At 33.3% G+C, this 17,320-nt stretch overlaps 2 protein-coding genes, 1 long non-coding RNA gene and 1 pseudogene across 4 annotated transcripts; 1 reads left to right on the top strand and 3 right to left on the bottom strand.

Annotated features, from left to right (window-relative positions):
* Positions 1-498: 498 nt before the first annotated feature.
* On the bottom strand, positions 499-3,305 carry LOC120217581 (heterogeneous nuclear ribonucleoprotein 1-like). Of its 2 annotated transcripts, XM_039214661.1 has the most exons (4): positions 3,121-3,305; positions 2,721-2,943; positions 828-2,025; positions 499-531 (listed from the first exon to the last, which is right to left on the bottom strand). In XM_039214661.1, the coding sequence occupies exons 2-4, from the start codon at positions 2,940-2,942 to the stop codon at positions 518-520; spliced, it is 1,434 nt and encodes a 477-aa protein (XP_039070592.1). In that variant the 5' UTR covers position 2,943; positions 3,121-3,305; the 3' UTR covers positions 499-517. The 2 variants fall into 2 exon arrangements, with proteins under 2 accessions (XP_039070592.1, XP_039070591.1); XM_039214660.1 differs by lacking the exon at positions 3,121-3,305 and having other exon boundaries at positions 2,721-2,951.
* A 4,802-nt stretch (positions 3,306-8,107) lies between these two features.
* LOC120217473 lies at positions 8,108-8,703 on the bottom strand. The gene is made up of 2 exons (XR_005525147.1): positions 8,518-8,703; positions 8,108-8,439 (listed from the first exon to the last, which is right to left on the bottom strand). It is a non-coding gene; the product is annotated as an uncharacterized LOC120217473 (long non-coding RNA).
* A 4,488-nt stretch (positions 8,704-13,191) lies between these two features.
* Positions 13,192-15,231, top strand: LOC120217437 (annotated as a pseudogene).
* A 473-nt stretch (positions 15,232-15,704) lies between these two features.
* On the bottom strand, positions 15,705-17,255 carry LOC120217442. Its single transcript, XM_039214531.1, has 5 exons — positions 16,728-17,255; positions 16,263-16,481; positions 16,116-16,187; positions 15,921-16,025; positions 15,705-15,833 (listed from the first exon to the last, which is right to left on the bottom strand). Exons 1-5 carry the CDS (start codon positions 17,223-17,225, stop codon positions 15,720-15,722), a joined length of 1,008 nt encoding a protein of 335 aa, XP_039070462.1. The 5' UTR covers positions 17,226-17,255; the 3' UTR covers positions 15,705-15,719.
* Positions 17,256-17,320: the final 65 nt, after the last annotated feature.

Here is a 17,320-nt window from a genome sequence, read left to right as displayed (position 1 = left end):
TATAGAATCATTCCCTCATCAATTAAATTATCTAAAAAGTATGAATTCACGAGTCTTATTATTCTTGGCCTTGGGGATCCAAAAAGCTAGAATCAAGAGTTTCACAAGGTAAATTAAAATCAAACCAAATGTCTCATTACAATTTCAATCTACAAAGTAGAATAAACCCAGCAACCTCACTGGATAATAATATCAGCAGCACAACTCTAAATTAATATGAAAAGGAAAAGGTCATATGTATCCCACAACGATACATATTCTGTGTATACCCACAATTTGATTTTACATCTTAATCCCAGTAAAGAAAACCTGTATTGAAATTCAAAAATGAAAAATAATAAGACCCTCAATGCTCAAACCTTACATGAATTCTCTGCAACTGATCTCTTTATCAAGTTTTCATCAAACAAGGTGAACCAAATTAGCCCTCTGAATATGTAGAAATCCGGTCGTTAACCCGCCCTGCAGTACAATTTTCCTACAATTATCATTTTTTTCACATTGTAGCATCCTCCTCCTACGCTGCGATTCCTGGAGAAAGATGATGATCAAGGGGAGATGAGTACCGCAAAGAAAGCACCCGAATTGACGTTCAGTTTATCGACTTATCACTGATATATATAGGTTTGTTTTCATTACTAGTCTAGCATGCATGAAAAAATGGGGTACCTAGTTAAAACTAGTGTACATTCCCTGTATCTGTTGATGAGTGTTCTATCATCTTAAGTATGCAGAGCCGTTAATATGTACAAGCAAACAGAGAGATTATCTGACGGAAAAAGAAAGGATTGTAATGAAACAGTTGAATAGAAAAGAAATCGTCTTGCCTCTATCTGACTGCATATTGGTAACACCATAGCCCCCAATGTAACCAGCAGAGCTATTAGTCCTAACATCTGAAGTTGTGTTTCCCAGCCCAAAACCGTAGGAACTAGACCGCTCTAGTTCTAAGGGTGAAGGCAGCCAAGTGGAATCCCCATAAAGTGAACCATTGTCATCGATATCAGCATAAGCCCCGTTATAACCACCATTCGAAAAACCATGGGATGATACCTGTGCAGCACTGGCCCCGTTGTTTCTCTCATAACCTATTCCTCCTGATCCAACCCCAAAGTGTCCATTTCCATATCTGAGATTGCCGTTATTGTAAGCAAAAGCAGCTCCACCTTGGCCAGTAACAGGAGATGAATCCCAAAGTGGTCCAATGCTGCCGAAAGAACTCACCCCTGAATTCCCACTTCCAGAACCCATGATAGAATTCGAGTTTAGGAAGTTAGCAGCATGGTTAGGACTTCCGTTTCCCCACATATCTCGACCAGCTAAGTTTGAGATAGAACTATTTCCTCCACCACCCCCACCATACCCAAGGAGGCTAGCAAACCTGTCCGGCTTTCCATTAAATGAAGTGTTCAATCCCCAGCCGTAACTGAGGTTACAACTAAAGTTTGAGCTTCCTCCATAGCCTGGGCTCAAATTCGGCTCGAAACTCAGTCCCATACCATAACCAGGGCCCAATGGAGGAAATCCATCCCGACCAACAGTAACTGGACTAAATCTACCTTCCGCTCTAATACCATAACCTCCAATTGAACTAGCATTATAATTTTGCATGTAACCATTAAGGAAGCTATTGACTCTACTCAGACCAAAGTTATATCCGCCCAACTGGTTCGGAGTTGGCACCGGAGTTGATTCTTTGGGGACAGCCCGTTTGACCTCAACCATTTTTCCATTGAGTTCATGAAATGTTCGTTGCAAGACCTTATCCACGACATCCTCTGAATCATAAGTTATGAATCCAAAACCTCGTGGCCTCTGAGTATTGTGATCGTACATCACAACCACGTCTGTAATTGTACCAAACTGCTCAAAGTACCTCTTAAAGTCACTCTCGGTGACGGTGGATGCTAACCCTCCTACAAATATCTTTTTTGTTCGAGCAGGACCAGGTGATCCATGAATGCTAGCATTGCTTTTGTTTAGAACGTTACGGTCATCCCTAGGAACTGCCTTCTTTGCCTCAACCTGAAAGAGAAAATCTGAGTTCCTCAAGTGCACAAACTCCTTGAATCCTAATGTAAAAAGTTCAATTTTCCTGGAATTCGTTCAAGCAACTTAGAAAAATGATGTACAATATGCTCTTCTGCAATATGTAAATTGTAATTTTTGAAACGCTCTCTAGGTTCTTAACTTACAAAATCTCTTGGATGGTAAATTATTATCAATGGTGAACCTTTTCAAAATTAGAAAATGTGCCTTCTTAATGCAATTGTAACAAGAAAATTGTGCTATTTCTCAGCATCAATTACTTTCTTTTAAGATAAGCATTGATCCTCAACCGAATGTGGTACCCTACTCATGATTAAAACTGCAAACGAAAGCAGTTGACATTGACAATGTTCGGGACTCTATGGCCTACTTTTGCACTTGAAGGGGGAATGCATATTACCAGAATAGCTCCTACTCAATAGCAACATGTTGCCAAGCAAACCTCACAATGAACAACAATACACACACACGCGCGCGTATATATATATATATATATATATATATATATATATATATATATATATATATATTCATGAAATTACATCAGGACAGGAAACTTGCCAATTCTAAATCTTCGAATTGAATGTTATAATTCATGACATGAAAGAAAAGCAACGAAAGGGTATCCTTTTGAATTCATCATGTTATAAGACAGTTAAAAAGGAACTTACAGCTCTACCATCTATCATATGCTTTTCCATAACAACTCTTTCCGCAATAGCCAGGTCGGCGAACACAACAAACCCGAACCCTCGGGCACGACCGGTAGCTCGATCCTTCATTATCACAGCTTCCACAACTTCTCCAAAGGTCTGAAAATATTCCCTAAGACGTTCCTCATTTGTGTCCCAAGAAATCCCACCAATGAATAGCTTGCCAAGTTCCATTTCCATCCTAAACATAAATTCCAATACTCTTATTCAAGAAAAATAAAAATCAATTCCTTTTTTATAGATCAGCTAAATCAAATTCATAGATCAAGGTAATTAAGGATTGAACATCATGTCTTAAAGAACAATCCAACATAAAACATGGTAATGTAGAATAAACAAAAGGAAACAGGAACTATACCTTGTCTGAATACAGAAAATCAAAAAAAGCTTTGTCCTTTTTTTATATCAATATAAACAGAGATCGGGTGCTGTTGGATTCAATCGAAAAGCATGAGACAAATAACAGATTCGATCATCATCAATCGAACAAGAATCCAGGAATTCTAAAAAAAGGATCAAACTTTTATGAGAAATGAGATGAAACAGCAATACCCAGAAATGAAAAACAGAAGGAAACAAAGAATCAACCTTTGCTGGTTATGTTTTTTATTTAGTTTTTAACCCAGATGGGGAAAAGTAAGAGAATCTAAGATCTGAGGAGAAGCATAACAAGAAGAGAGAGGGGCTTAAAGGCCCTCCTCTCTCTCTCTCTCTCTCTCTCTCCCTTTGTGTTTTTGTTGCAGCTAATGTATCAATGGGGTGGAATTACATATACATATATATATATATATATATATACATGCGTGAATGAGTGAATCGAACAGAGAGGCATAGATGTGTGACTGAAATCGATTTGGATGAAAAATAGATTATATATATTTTTATTTTATTATTAAATTTATAGAGAAAGAGAGAAGTTCGGCTATCCATCCATGTAAGAAACTTACATTGGAATTCATGAACATGGACACTTTCTAAATTTGTGTATTTCGTTTGAAATTCCATTGTTTTTGCATTTAGTAAATCATTCGTTCATTACACCAAAACCAAAAAATAAAAATGTATTTTTTTAGTAACTCATTCATAAGTAAAACCCTCTTGTATTTTTATTTATATGTTTTGAAAGTCTTATATTCAATCATTATAATAATTATATATTTTTTAAAAATAAATAAATTTGAATAGGTATTCTTTGCAACCATTCTATATTATTTTAAAAACATCTATATTTAAAATGATTAAAATCAAAATAATGTAAAATTTAAAAATCTCATTATTAAAATTATTGATTTTAAACTGTCAATTACATTTCCTAAATTTAATTAAGTTCTGATCCTGAATAACGTAAGATATTCAAATTTTTCTATCAATTATTACATTATAAAATACTTAAGATCTAACTATGGAAAACTTCATTTAACTGTTGTATTGATAAAGATATAATCAAATTTGAAATATGTCATTGATAATGTAAAAATTAATATTTTGATATGTGATCCTCAAATCTAACATTATTTAAATATTTAATTTTTAAAATATTTAAATTTATTTTTTAAAACTTATATTCATTAAATAATTGAAGATAATATATACATAAAAGTTGCCACTTGACTTAACTCATGTTTGTATCAAATTTTAAAATCTTGATTGATTTATGTCACGAAAATATATCTTATGTCTCCCAAAACAACGTAACTTACATGTCATGTCATTTTTAAAAGAACATCAATACATGAATTAATCTAAAATTAATTTGATTTAATAAATATTTTTAAAGGTTATACTTTATTAAAAACGAAATGATTTTATTATCTTAATTATTAAATTTTTATAATTTAATGATTAAAATAATATTGTTTTGTTAAATCAAGAAGTTCGATACCTATGACAGTCTCTTCTATTCCTAATACTGAATCGAATTATGATTTATAAGATTAATAAACAAAAAGTTTTAAAATTATAATATATTTTTGGTGTTATGTGTGATTTTGGTTAACTATTTTTTTTCTGTTTCTTATTTTATTTTATAATTAAATACAGTAGAAATTAATTAGAAAGTTACTTGGCGTAGAGGCAAGGGATGAACCGTATCATCCACCAGATTTTGAATAGAAATTATAAATACTTAACATACACCTAAAGGGTTGAAAGATATTTTGTCAAAAACAAAAAAGAATATTATAATTAATTTAATATTTATCAATTTAATCATTATTTTTTATTAAAATTTAACATTCAATCTTTTGAAAAGAATTCTTATTATAACACTATTTCTGTTAACGATTTTTATATGACAATCCACGTGAATATTGTATTGACATGTCATTATTGTTTTACATATCATATTAACAAATATTTTAAAAATATATAAAAAATAAAAAATTAGCATGAATCACATATGCTATGTCGACGTTTTTAAAATTTTAATATTATACTTCATATTCATTGAAAACTAAATATATTGAGAATTAAAATTAACGTAAAAGAATGTAATTATATTAATATATTATATAAGTATTAAAGATTAAATTTATTATTACATGAAAAATTAAAATAATAAAAGGGTTAAATTTTGAATGAATACTGGTTTTTTTTACCAAATATTTGGTGAGTGAGAGTAATCACATGCATGACGTTACTGCCTTGCAAGACAAATCCATCACTTTCTTTTTTTGATAGTATATCATATAATTAATATTAAATGTATGTTTTAATTTGATTTAAATCACAATTAAAGATTTTTTTTATATATAAAAAAGAGTAATTTTCTTGAATAAATAAAACAATGATGATTTGGTGGTGGAATTCCGAATCCCATTCCTAACCACCTCCCCTACCGTAGAGGACGACGTCTCTTATTCATTTCCCAATGTCCAAACAAAGCCCGACTATCTCCATTTCCATTTTCCTTTGGACCTAAGGAACATCAATCTCATACATTAAACATTAAGTAAAAATTACAGATATACATATATAGTGCTCATGTTGATTCAAAAAACATATTAAATATATACATCATGTGTGTTTTTTATTTTATAACAAAATTTTGAATTTTTTTAATATTCATTTTGACATTGGCTAACACAAATATTAAAAATTATGATTAAATTTCACGTAATGTAAATAAAAATACGTATTGTCAAACGAACATTTTATAAAATATTAAAATATGTTATTTTCTTAAATGGTAAAATAAAATATTAGTATTTGCATAATTTTGGCTCTGTCCAAGGGAAAAACAAGTAAAATGTAATTAATAAGGATGATGCAATTAAGTTGGACCCGAAATATCTCGTTGGACAGCCAGCCTCCCAGCTAAGACTTTGCTTTAGGTTGAGCGTAATGCAGTAGTTGTATTATTAGACTACTACCATTTGCTACCCTCTTAATCTTTCTTTTATTAATAATAATTCCACTCTATATTTAAATTGCTATTTCTTTTGTCTCTTCCCAGCAAACTTGTGAGCATCGTTTACCAGATTATATTATAATTAGAGATAAGTATTTGATCGAATTCGGTTGAATGAAAAATGTTTAAGTTTATGTTCAGATATTAATGTAATTATTTATAATATTATGATATTAATTGTTTTCTTTTAAATGGTTTTATCTAACTGTATCTAATATACATGAATATTTTTCATATTTTTTATATGTGTAAGATTTATAACGCTATTTAATAAATGAAGCATATCTAAGAATGAATTTTGAGGATAAAAATTGATTAGTATAAAGGAGTTAAAGAATTTATGAGAAGAAAGAATTTGTAAAAAATAACAAAAGTAAGAACTAAATTGAAAAAAAAGAGAAAATTTATTATCAAAAAGAATAATTGAAGTAACATAATTTTTAGAAAATTATTGAGGAGCACATGGCTTAAATTTGGATAAAAATAAACTATAGAACAAAAGAAGAATTAGAGATCAAATCCCAAAACAATTAAACTACTCAACTAAAGACCAAAACAAATGCATTTTAACTTTCAGATTTTCAAAATTTGTTAATTTATGTTCAATTCAAACTTAAGACCTGTACTAAAAACTTAAATTTGATTGAATAACTCAATTTGAATAACTTGGAACTTTACTCCATATTATATTAGTCTTTGACATTTTCCATTTCTTATAATCATTCTAACAAGTGGCGATGCATGTTGCCACCCACTCTGAAATTTCTTGGAATTCGATTTTTTTCTTTAAAATTTGAAGTTTTCTTCTATTAATAGATGTTTGTTTAGCTTGTAATTTTATTGTGTCCACTTTAATACAAAATTTTCATATTATTAATATATGTGTATTTATCCTTAAAAAAAATTCTAAACCCTTGGTAATCCTAACATTTGTTCGATATAATGTAAATTAATTTGGTTTAGACCCTGTTTTGTGTATACATTTTCTTATTTTTATTTCATTTAATTTATAAAATTTGAAATACACAACTTTACTTAAAATTAGGTTTAAATGTACCATTGACTCCTAAACTATACTGTTTTTATCGAGTTACCTCTTAAAGTATTTTTCGGGACGTTTTGTCCCCTCAACTTTAAATCTTTACCTCATTGATCACTAAATTATACTGTTTTTAACAGAGTTAACGAAATGGGGAAAACGGGATAACAATTTAAAGTTAAGGGAACAAAATGTCTCGAAAAATATTTTAAGGGATAACTCGGTAAAAATGATATAGTTTAGGAACCAACGGTGCATTTAAGCCTTAAAATTATTCAATTCTTTACTATTCGATCGAAGATTATTGATGATTTTTAATTAATTAAGCAATGAGTAGACAGTGGATGGGGTTTTAGATAAATGAAACATGCATATATTATTATATAGTAACAAAGGAATATATATGATCATTACATTCACGTGGAAGAAGATAATTAATTAATGAAGGGGGTGTAATGGAGCTGGATTTTCCATTTCACCAAAGTCAAAGCTATACCAGGATCCATCTAGATCGGATGAACCTGTTTAGAACACATCTACATACGACTTACGCGTATATTAACAACTTCAGTATATTTGTAACCATAAGTAACCACTGTTTACAGGATGCAGAAGCTGATGAGAACCCAAGCAACATAAGTTCCTATCTTTGGTCTAATTCCACCAGGATCAAAGACGAAAATTCGTCCCAAATCAGAAGATATGCAAATCCGAATTTCGCCTCTCAATGCGGCATTTGGCTTCTCATCAGAAGCTGATTTTTTTAAACTTGAGAAAAGCACCAGACGAAGACTCCAGTTATCACGTAGGTGATGTAGATAAATGAAAATTCATTCGCTTCGATCTAAATTGTTAAGGCAAACAATGGAAGAAGGAAATCAAGAAAAAAAGGGTGCATTCTCAAAATAATTCAATAACAAGGAAGCAAAGGCTCTAGTACAATTCATTGGGAACTTGGAACTTAGACCTCTATGAATACAGCAGCAAGACAAAGAGACATGAGCAGAGGCAATCTGATTATTGAAAATCATTTAAATCATCCAAAATGTCTTTGATTATAGAAATAAGTCTATTTGTTGAATCCACATTTCTGGTACCGAGCGAGCTCACCATCATTAGGGAAGAATCCCATGAGTCGACCAGCAGAGTTCTGGTAGGCGTACATAAAACCACCCATCAGTCCTATCAGCCCTCCTGACCTTTCAGTCCCGGTTTTATACCTAAAATTCCTGAAAAGGGTTCAAAACCAAATTCCATTTGAATCAAATTCAGAGACCCAAATTGTATTTGAATGATGTTTAAGTTACCGGAGAGGTCGCCGACGGTGACGGAAACTCCAGTGATGGTAACGAAACGGAGGTAATCGAGGATATTGAAATTACCACAGACCTTGGTGAAGGGAGGATTCCGATCTAGAACCGGGTACTCTGGTTTAGCTGAAGCAGTGATGTCGGTGTCCATTTGTGATTGTTTGCTTCTTTCGATGATGCCGGTTGTTGCTCAACTTCGATGACTTCACTTAGATGGGGGAAACACAACAGAACAGAACAACCTGCAGCTGTTTGTGTTGTTTTGGGCCTGAAGCTGTGTGTTTTAGATTTGGTCTGTTTCTGCTGGGCTGCTAAATTCATCAATACATATATTATGTTGGGCTTACTGTCATCTTGTCTTGTCTTGTCTCGTCTCGGGACGACGATTCGGATTATGAATTCGGAATCAAATTATTTTAGCTGACCCTTATTCCCATATGTAATGGAGTAAGGGGAGGTAGGATAGTAGGTTGTGCTCTCAACGCCAGATTGAAAGCAGCTTCCGTGGGAGACCTCCAAATTATTAATTGTTCACCGTGGGACTCGATCACACGACCTCAAAATTAAGAACCTTGTACTCTACCAACTGAGCTGGAATCAAATCCGTTTTTTAAATCCAGATATTGTTAATTACTATAATGTTTGAATTCAGATGTTAAAATTACTATTCATTGTGGACTAAAATGGATGTTGATAGACATTCTCAATTTCCAAATATTTATTATCTGGATATATATTACTTACATGAATTACGGATTCAAATATTAGAAAGTTGTTATATCCATCACAAATTCTATTTTTCTTTTATTTTTTTATTTAATTCAAACTAAACATGATTCTTTCTCTATATATATTCATTCTCTATGTATGTGTTAGTCGAGGAATAAATATCAAAACGTGGACAAAGGGGTACAATTTAATATATATATATATATATATATATATATATATAAACATATCAATCGCACGCCTTGTCCATGAACCCATATCCCTATTCATTCCACCTAACATCAGTTCCGAAGATCGATGTTACTAAGGAATGAGAAAGAGATTAATTCAAATTTAATGATTTTTTATTATATCTTAAAGTATAAGATTTCAGAGAGTTTTTTAAATTTAAACAGGTTTATATTCAAGACAAATTCGAGGTGGAAAAACATGAATATCAAATCGGAATCAGATTAGAAAAGACTATCCCGTTCCATTGCAATCCGTTTCATTTTCTCAACTACAAAGACTATCGAATCGGGTTATATTTTTCTTAAAGATCAAGTTTTGCATTGGTCGGATTCGAGTTTAAAATAAAAAGTATTCGAATCGACCCGAGAATAATAGTATAATTGACTTTTAGGGATATTTGTTATAATATTTCTCTCTTTATATTTTTTAATTAATTATCTATTTTACTTAATAAAAATAAGAATATATATATATATATATATTTGTGTTGGGTGTAAATTTTTACTCTAAAACTCTAATTGAGTTTCGAGTCAAATAAATGTTCACCTAAACTCAAATCACATGGAAAAATATTATATTTGAATGCAAATTCTAAAAGACCAAAACTCAACTCGACCTACCCATCCCCATCCCTTCTTTTGCCCCGAAACTTCCACAGCCTCTGTCCACCCCATTTTATATTTTGAAAATACCCACCATGAAAGGCTCCAACATCTCTCGCAATCTCCAAAGCTAGAAAAGAAGCATTGGATTTGGGGGCAAGCTAAGATAGCCCTACAAGAGAGCATCCTTCAACCTATTGTTGCTCCAAACATGCCCTTCCAAATTCCAATCCATGTGCTTACCCTTCAACATTCTTTTGCACTCTTCTTCACGTACCCTAAACCAAAGGTCTCCCTCCCCCACCCTATATAGATTGTCCCATACAACCTTGTCCTCTTGGACTTTTGCTCCTCAGCTTCCGATTCTAATTCTCATTTAGAATTTCATCGAGCAACTACAAATGCATGCTTTAAAGTAATGAACCAAGCGACCAACACAATCAACCATCCCAACATCCTATATATAGACACACGTAAATGCCCTTCAAGGTTTCATTAAGGCTACAAATGGGAAGGGGAAGCATTGGTTCCCATGTCGTGTCGACACAATCGTCTTCCATCGCGTTGTTGCAAGAGAGGTTTAGGCAATTGGAGAAAATGAAAGAGCTGAGGGAAGAAAGGGAACTATTAAGAAAGCTGTTGGAGTCGTCTCCACCGCCATCGGGGTTGCTGTTGTTCCACTCGTTGACGGTTGCACCTCCTCGTCAAGTACCTAATCTATCACTCTGGTCTGACGGTTCACAGTCTCATGCAGCTGCTCTGAGTTCTGGTACCTTGGGGTGCGTGGAGACCCCTCTTTTTTCTCTGTTGCCGGCAGTTATGGGGACACCTTCGTTGACGTTTTCGATTGTGGTTCTCGAAAAATTCCGAGATTCGGACTATTATGATGACGTTGATACATCCCTTCATCTGTAACAAATGATACACCACTTGTGTTTGGTTTCCTGGTGTAGTATTAGGTTACAAAGGCAAGAGTTAGTAGTTGTTTAATTTCTAACAAGCCATAGAATAGTAATATTAGTGTTATTACTATGATACTGTCTACCAACTATTTCATATGGATAAAGACCCTATAAAAAATCTTAAGTTTCTCTCAATTTTGAAATCAAATAAATCAACCTTTCAAAGGAAAAGTAATTTAAACTTTGTTAATTTTTAAATGAACAATTAACAACAATAATCAAAACTTTAGTGTTTATCGTCAATTTAAAAATAATTTTGATGTTAATAATCTCTAGAGTAAATGGTTAAAAATTTTCAATTGAGCACGAACCAAAACGACTCCAATAATTAAGGAAATATTATTATTCCTTGAGGTAATGAGTTCAAATACTATGCATGTAGAAGATCAATTCATTTTATTATGTTATCTCTAATGAAGATACATGCAATAAAAGCATATGCTTATGATTAAATTCGGTAGGATATATATAGATTGAATAATCATGTATGCATTTATGGAAGATAAGAGTGCGGACCTTCACATTGATGCATATGTATGCACAAACATTTTGGCAAATGTTGTGGATAAAATTGAGTATGGCGTTGCTCACTAACCCAAAAGATCCTCGGTTTGATACGTACTTTTCTAGTTCTCACAATCCCTTTCCTCACCTTTTGTATGTATCACGGAAGATCTATGTCAGTACTTTTGGTTCTATTGCCCATAATTTTATGTACATTGTTAGACCAAAGGTATGGCTCATGCTATCTTCTTCCAAAGCTCACCTTCTCCTTCCTACAAATTATAATAGTTAAATTATCTCTAATTTTTCAATTCTCAAATCGAAGATATTTACGTTTAAACATACTTAAATTTATGATTTTGATCAAGAATGAAACTACTAAAATTATAATAGGAGTTACGTCTCTGAATTTTCCGATTTAATTATAGTTTTTAGTTCTTTCATACACCATGGAAAGCAAATACAATGTGCATAGAAGAAGAAAAAGGAGGAATGGGTGGTCTTTGAATTCAAGCCTATAGAGTGCAGCAGTGTGGAATTGAAGGCACTGTCCCTTACCCTCTTGGAACAACAAAAGCTCCTTCTAGTGTTGGCCATAGAATGGCCTTTAATGCAAAGGTACAGCACCATTAATTCCCGCTCGGCTGTGTGGTCTCAGTCAGTGTGCGTGTACACATGAGGTGGCTTTCCTTTTCCTCTATGTGTAGTCGCTTAAAATTTTACTATTTCATTACCATTTTAAATTTGTTAACATTCCTTAAAAGAAAATTGTTAATAGATTATTATTTGACACATAACGTAAAACTCAATTATTCTTTATTTTCTCAATATAAAATATATTTTGCTGCTCAAAATTTTTTTGAAACCCATTCTTTTATATATAGTAATAATATATATGCTAATTTTTTATATGAAAATTATATAATTAGCAAAGCTTAGCATAATATAACTTCTTAATTTCTAAATCAAAGGATTATTTTCAAATTTTATATAATTTCTTTTTATGATAATCGTAATTAGACATTTACATGGATCACATTTATATACAAGATTAACTTGTTTTATATTTGTTCAAATTCGATCCAGCTAAAAATATGAGTCTCAAATTTTATCTAAATTCGACCATGTCTTTAAAGGGTTAACCCAAACTCTTTTGAGTAAGTGCACTGACGTATTTACATGCAGTTAAGGATGGACACTTTAAATATTCTAATGTTAGGTATTTATTTTGTTGATTATACCCACTATTATTTTTTTTATTTTTTTATTTTGCATCCACCCCTAAAAAATATGTGTGCTCATTCTAAAAAAATTCTAGATCCGTCAGTACCGCCACTATATGTGCATTTTTTTACTAAAAATATTTATTTTATTTTATTTTAATTTAATATTTAATAATTATACAAACTTTTTATTTTATTAAAAATATATTTTACTCTTTTATACGTAAACAATTTAATACATAATTTTAATACTTACATTATAATATTATTTATTAATATGATTTTATTTTACATTTTTTGTTCTGCACATCCAGCCAAGCCTATTTAAGGAGGGGGTGGTTGTAGGCTGGCGGCCATGGTAATTAGTTCGGTCTACCGTGTACGTGCATTGTTCTTCAAGAGTTTTCTTCTTCCGGGTTGCTCTATATTTCTTCCTTCTCCGTTAGGGCGTCGGATTTCAGCCACACAAAAAACATGAGTTATTTGGGTGTGGGTGTTAATCCCGTTAATGTCCCCGTATACCACGACACTAATTTGAAGGTCATCGACAGAAGAGTGAGAGTTACAGAGCTGACCTTAAGGTTTTTGATATGTGGCCTGAGTGTTCTTGCAGCTGTTCTTGTGGGAACAGATACTCAGATCAAGGAAATCTTCACGATTCAAAAGAAAGCCAGATTTACAGAAATGAAAGCTCTCGTGTAAGACCCTTCTTCTTCTTTTTATCATCTTTGGTGTTATATTTTAACTGAGGTTTTTGGTGGTGGCCAATAGCATAGCTGCAGCCTACTCATTGGTACAAGCAGTGCGTTGCGTTGTGGGTATGGTGAGAGGAAGTGTCCTCTTCAATAAGCCTCTGGCTTTGGCTATTTTCTCTGGAGATCAGGTATGCTTTTCCTTCGCTAATATTCTCTTTGCATGCATCTCCCCAATACCATATATTATTATATAGAGAGAGAGACATGGATGGATAGAGAGAGATCGATCGGGTTGACTGCCCTTAAAAATTCAAATTCTCATATAATATAGGTAAATTCTTTGTATTTTCTATTTACATGTTTTCACCCCTCAAATTTTCTAAATTTGTCCTTCAAAATTTTAAAAGTTCATCCCTAGCATAAAATCTTGTTTCTGTCTTTATATAAAGGTAGTATATATTGATGTTGTGTATAATAACATACCATGTGTTTGCCTATACATATTAAAGATGACGTTGAATTATGTTGTTATTGATCGTCTTCTTTTATAATTCGATTAATTTTGAGGATAAATTAAGCAAATGAGCATAGTTAAGGAGATAAACTGAATATTGATATCTAAGTAGGTGGAATACATTGAAAGTGAACAACAATTATTTCATTCAAGTGGTAGAGAAAAGGGAAGAGAAACTGAAAAGAAAAGTCCAGGTTGATCACAACATTTGTTGTTGAGACAAGCTTTGAATGTTGATGTTAATGTATTCGGCAGCGTGGTAGGTACCACTGTGGCTGCTAAGCCTTTATATCAATGTATTGACAGTATTGCAACACTGGCAACAGTACGAGAAGTCAAGCAGCATGCAATAATGGAGGGGGAGATGCATATCATAAATGGAAAACAAACAACTAATACCTAATCGGTATAATATATATTTAAATTGTCATAATAAATAGGTTGGTCCTTTAGGGATTCATATAACAACGTGCATCTTTCTAAGCAAGTTTTCTAGGAGAAAAAAACGTTGGTCATTGATGCTGTTGCATGGAGATTATTGGTTAATCTCCTATTATTTACTTGTTAAATTCAAACTTCTTCTCATTGTTTGAACTCGACTCAGTTCAACTTGACTAAATTAAGTAACAATCCTGATTAAACCTTAACATTTTTCTCACTATTCGAATTTGGCTTGGCTCAAGAACAATCCTAATTAAACCTTAACAAGCTTCGGCATTTATATTTTTTATTTTGAAGGAGATCATAGATGGACCGAGTCCCATATAATTTATACATTTTTTTTATATTTTATATTCATGATATAATTTTGGATCTCTAAAATTTTATAATTTGGCACTTTCTAAATTGAGTGACCCTGAGATTATCTGTCGTGCGTGCCACACCTGAAATGAGCTGACATAGAGACACCAGTTTCTCTGGGGAAGCTCGGCACAAAATGCACTCAAACATTACACTAATCTGGACTGAGCAAGTATATATATGATGGTTCTTTTGCAGACCCTGGCATACTTGAACGTGGCGGCAGTTGGAGCTGCCGCGCAATCGGCAGCTTTTGCCAAGTTGGGGCAAACACAGCTTCAATGAATAGTGATATGCAACATGTACAGGAAATTCTGTAACCAAGTAGGTGAAGGAATAGCGGTGGCACTACTTGTTTGCATTTGCATGGTGGTCCTACCTTGTATCTCTGCATTTGGTCTGTTCCGGTTATATGGTGGCAATATGGCCAAGAATAACTCCTGTTGGTAGAATATGTGTGCCGAATTCTGCTTCTTTGTTTCACTTTTAAAGGGTAATTTCCAGTGATTTTGTGTTTGTCATATATATATATATATAATATAAGTTGATGATGATAAGACAGAAGTGGGTTCATCAGTTTTGGAATCCCATTGACAATAAATGAGGGCTTATTCTTTTTGCAGAAATTTGTTCTCATTAAAGCCGGTTAATTTTTCACGTGTAATTTCTCATGTTCCACTCCTCTGTAAGCAAGAAAGAGAGTAGGGTAAAATATATATTTTTGGAAATATTTTATTATATTTATTTAATTTAATATTTTTTAATTAATTTAAATAAAATAAAATACATATTGAATAAATTTATTCCAATTAAACTAAAAACTTGTTTACAATAAATTTATTTTTGATCCAGGATCGGATTTCGAACAAATGTCGACTTATGACTCGAACACAAGTCCTTTGTCACCACTTATGTGATTCTCTTCTTCGGTTCTTCCTCTAATTGAATCCCGATGACAATCTGTAACCGGCCATGCCATTGAACAATTGTGTATTTATTTCATGTAAGGTTCCGTTCCGGGACGAGTAATAGCCACCAACCCCATCAAATTCCTGCAGGAAGCTCATCCAAGCTAAGTATATTACCTCCCAAACACAGATGAACATTGGTAAGAATTTTTTAGAATATTCGTCGTCTACCTTGGATTTTGTCTTGACATAGTAAGGTGTTAAACATGGATTCAAATCTTCAAGGACCAAGTCACTTGGACTACCGGGAGCTGTTCGATCGCCAGAACTGAATTCCTGAAAGTTTCGGATTCCAATTATATTAGGTTAAGGTTAGGGTATAAATGAACAGAGCCTTCGGCTCATCATAAAATCTAAATTTCTTACCAAAGAATCAGAATGTTCATCTCCATCCAATATGCTACCATGCCGCTGGTGACAAGACTTATCTGCTTTCATCTGTTCAAAAGCATACGTTTAACTACAAGAATCCTTAGCTTATAATTGGATTGGTTTGTGTGGGATTATTATTACCTGATGAAGATCCAGGGCAAGGCATTGGAGTTGTTCTGTAAGAGAAGTGACCTGTCTTTGGAGAGTTGGGATCAGTTGTTTCGCTTGCGTCAGCTCCGAACCTTGCGTTTCTACAAGTTCTTGAAGCTGAGAATTCATGGCGTCGGGGAAAAGTACTGCACTTTTCAATGATTTGATTTCTTCTCTTTGTTTCAAGCATAAACCTTTCAGCTTCTCAGCCTGCAAAATACCATCTATATCAAATTTTAAGTTGAACCCGAAAATTTATCGTTAATTCAAACGTATCCAACTCGAACTTAAACTAATCTCAACCAAAATTGATCAGATTCTGAAACTGACGCAAATACCAAACAATCTAAACCCGAAACAACTCGAACTTTTATGATTCAAACTCGAACCAACTCGAGCCCAAAACAATTATATTAGCAATGAAATGATGAGATTGGCAGGGGGAAATGGGGTGACCTCTGTGTTCTTGTCTTGAAGCTGAAGCTTGAGCAAAGCAATCTCCTTCTCCAGCTCTTTATTTGCAGTCAAGAGCTCCCTCTCACTTCTCAAAACCATAGCCAACGTCCTAGTATTCCCTTTTACCTCCGTCAACGCTCTCCTCTCCTTATAGGCGGAGCCGTTCCCGAACAGCTTCCTCTGCAACGCTGTCAAAGCAGTTCCCTTTCTCGCGGTCTTCTTGAGATCCTCGGCCAGTACATCGGATGGAATGAAAAGCTGACCCATTGTCTTGTTTTTGGATTTATTGTGGACGAGTTTTTTCACCATGCTCGTCAAGTTGTGGTGAGTGGTGGTGGACTTGGTCTTGCTTCGGCAACCTTGGGTGACGTCCAAGGGGTTTGATTTGACAAGCGCTTTAGAGAAGGAGGGTTTTGGTTTGCCGGAAGAGCAACTGTTGAGGTCTATGGATGATGAGGTGGAAGAGCATGAATCGTACGACTTGTAGCGGGTCGCCATTTTTACAGGGGGAAATGTAGTTGGAGATTATGTAAGAGTTCCTTGCTCTGTTCTGGTTTATGTTTGGTGTTTCACTGATTTGAAAGGGTTTTGTC

This window comes from Hibiscus syriacus, unplaced genomic scaffold (assembly GCF_006381635.1).
Source record: "Hibiscus syriacus cultivar Baekdansim isolate YM2019G1 unplaced genomic scaffold, ASM638163v2 tig00110187_pilon, whole genome shotgun sequence".
NCBI classification, from domain to species: domain Eukaryota; kingdom Viridiplantae; phylum Streptophyta; class Magnoliopsida; order Malvales; family Malvaceae; genus Hibiscus; species Hibiscus syriacus.
Note: the sequence above shows the minus strand (reverse complement) of the source record. Positions and strands in the feature narration are given on the sequence as shown.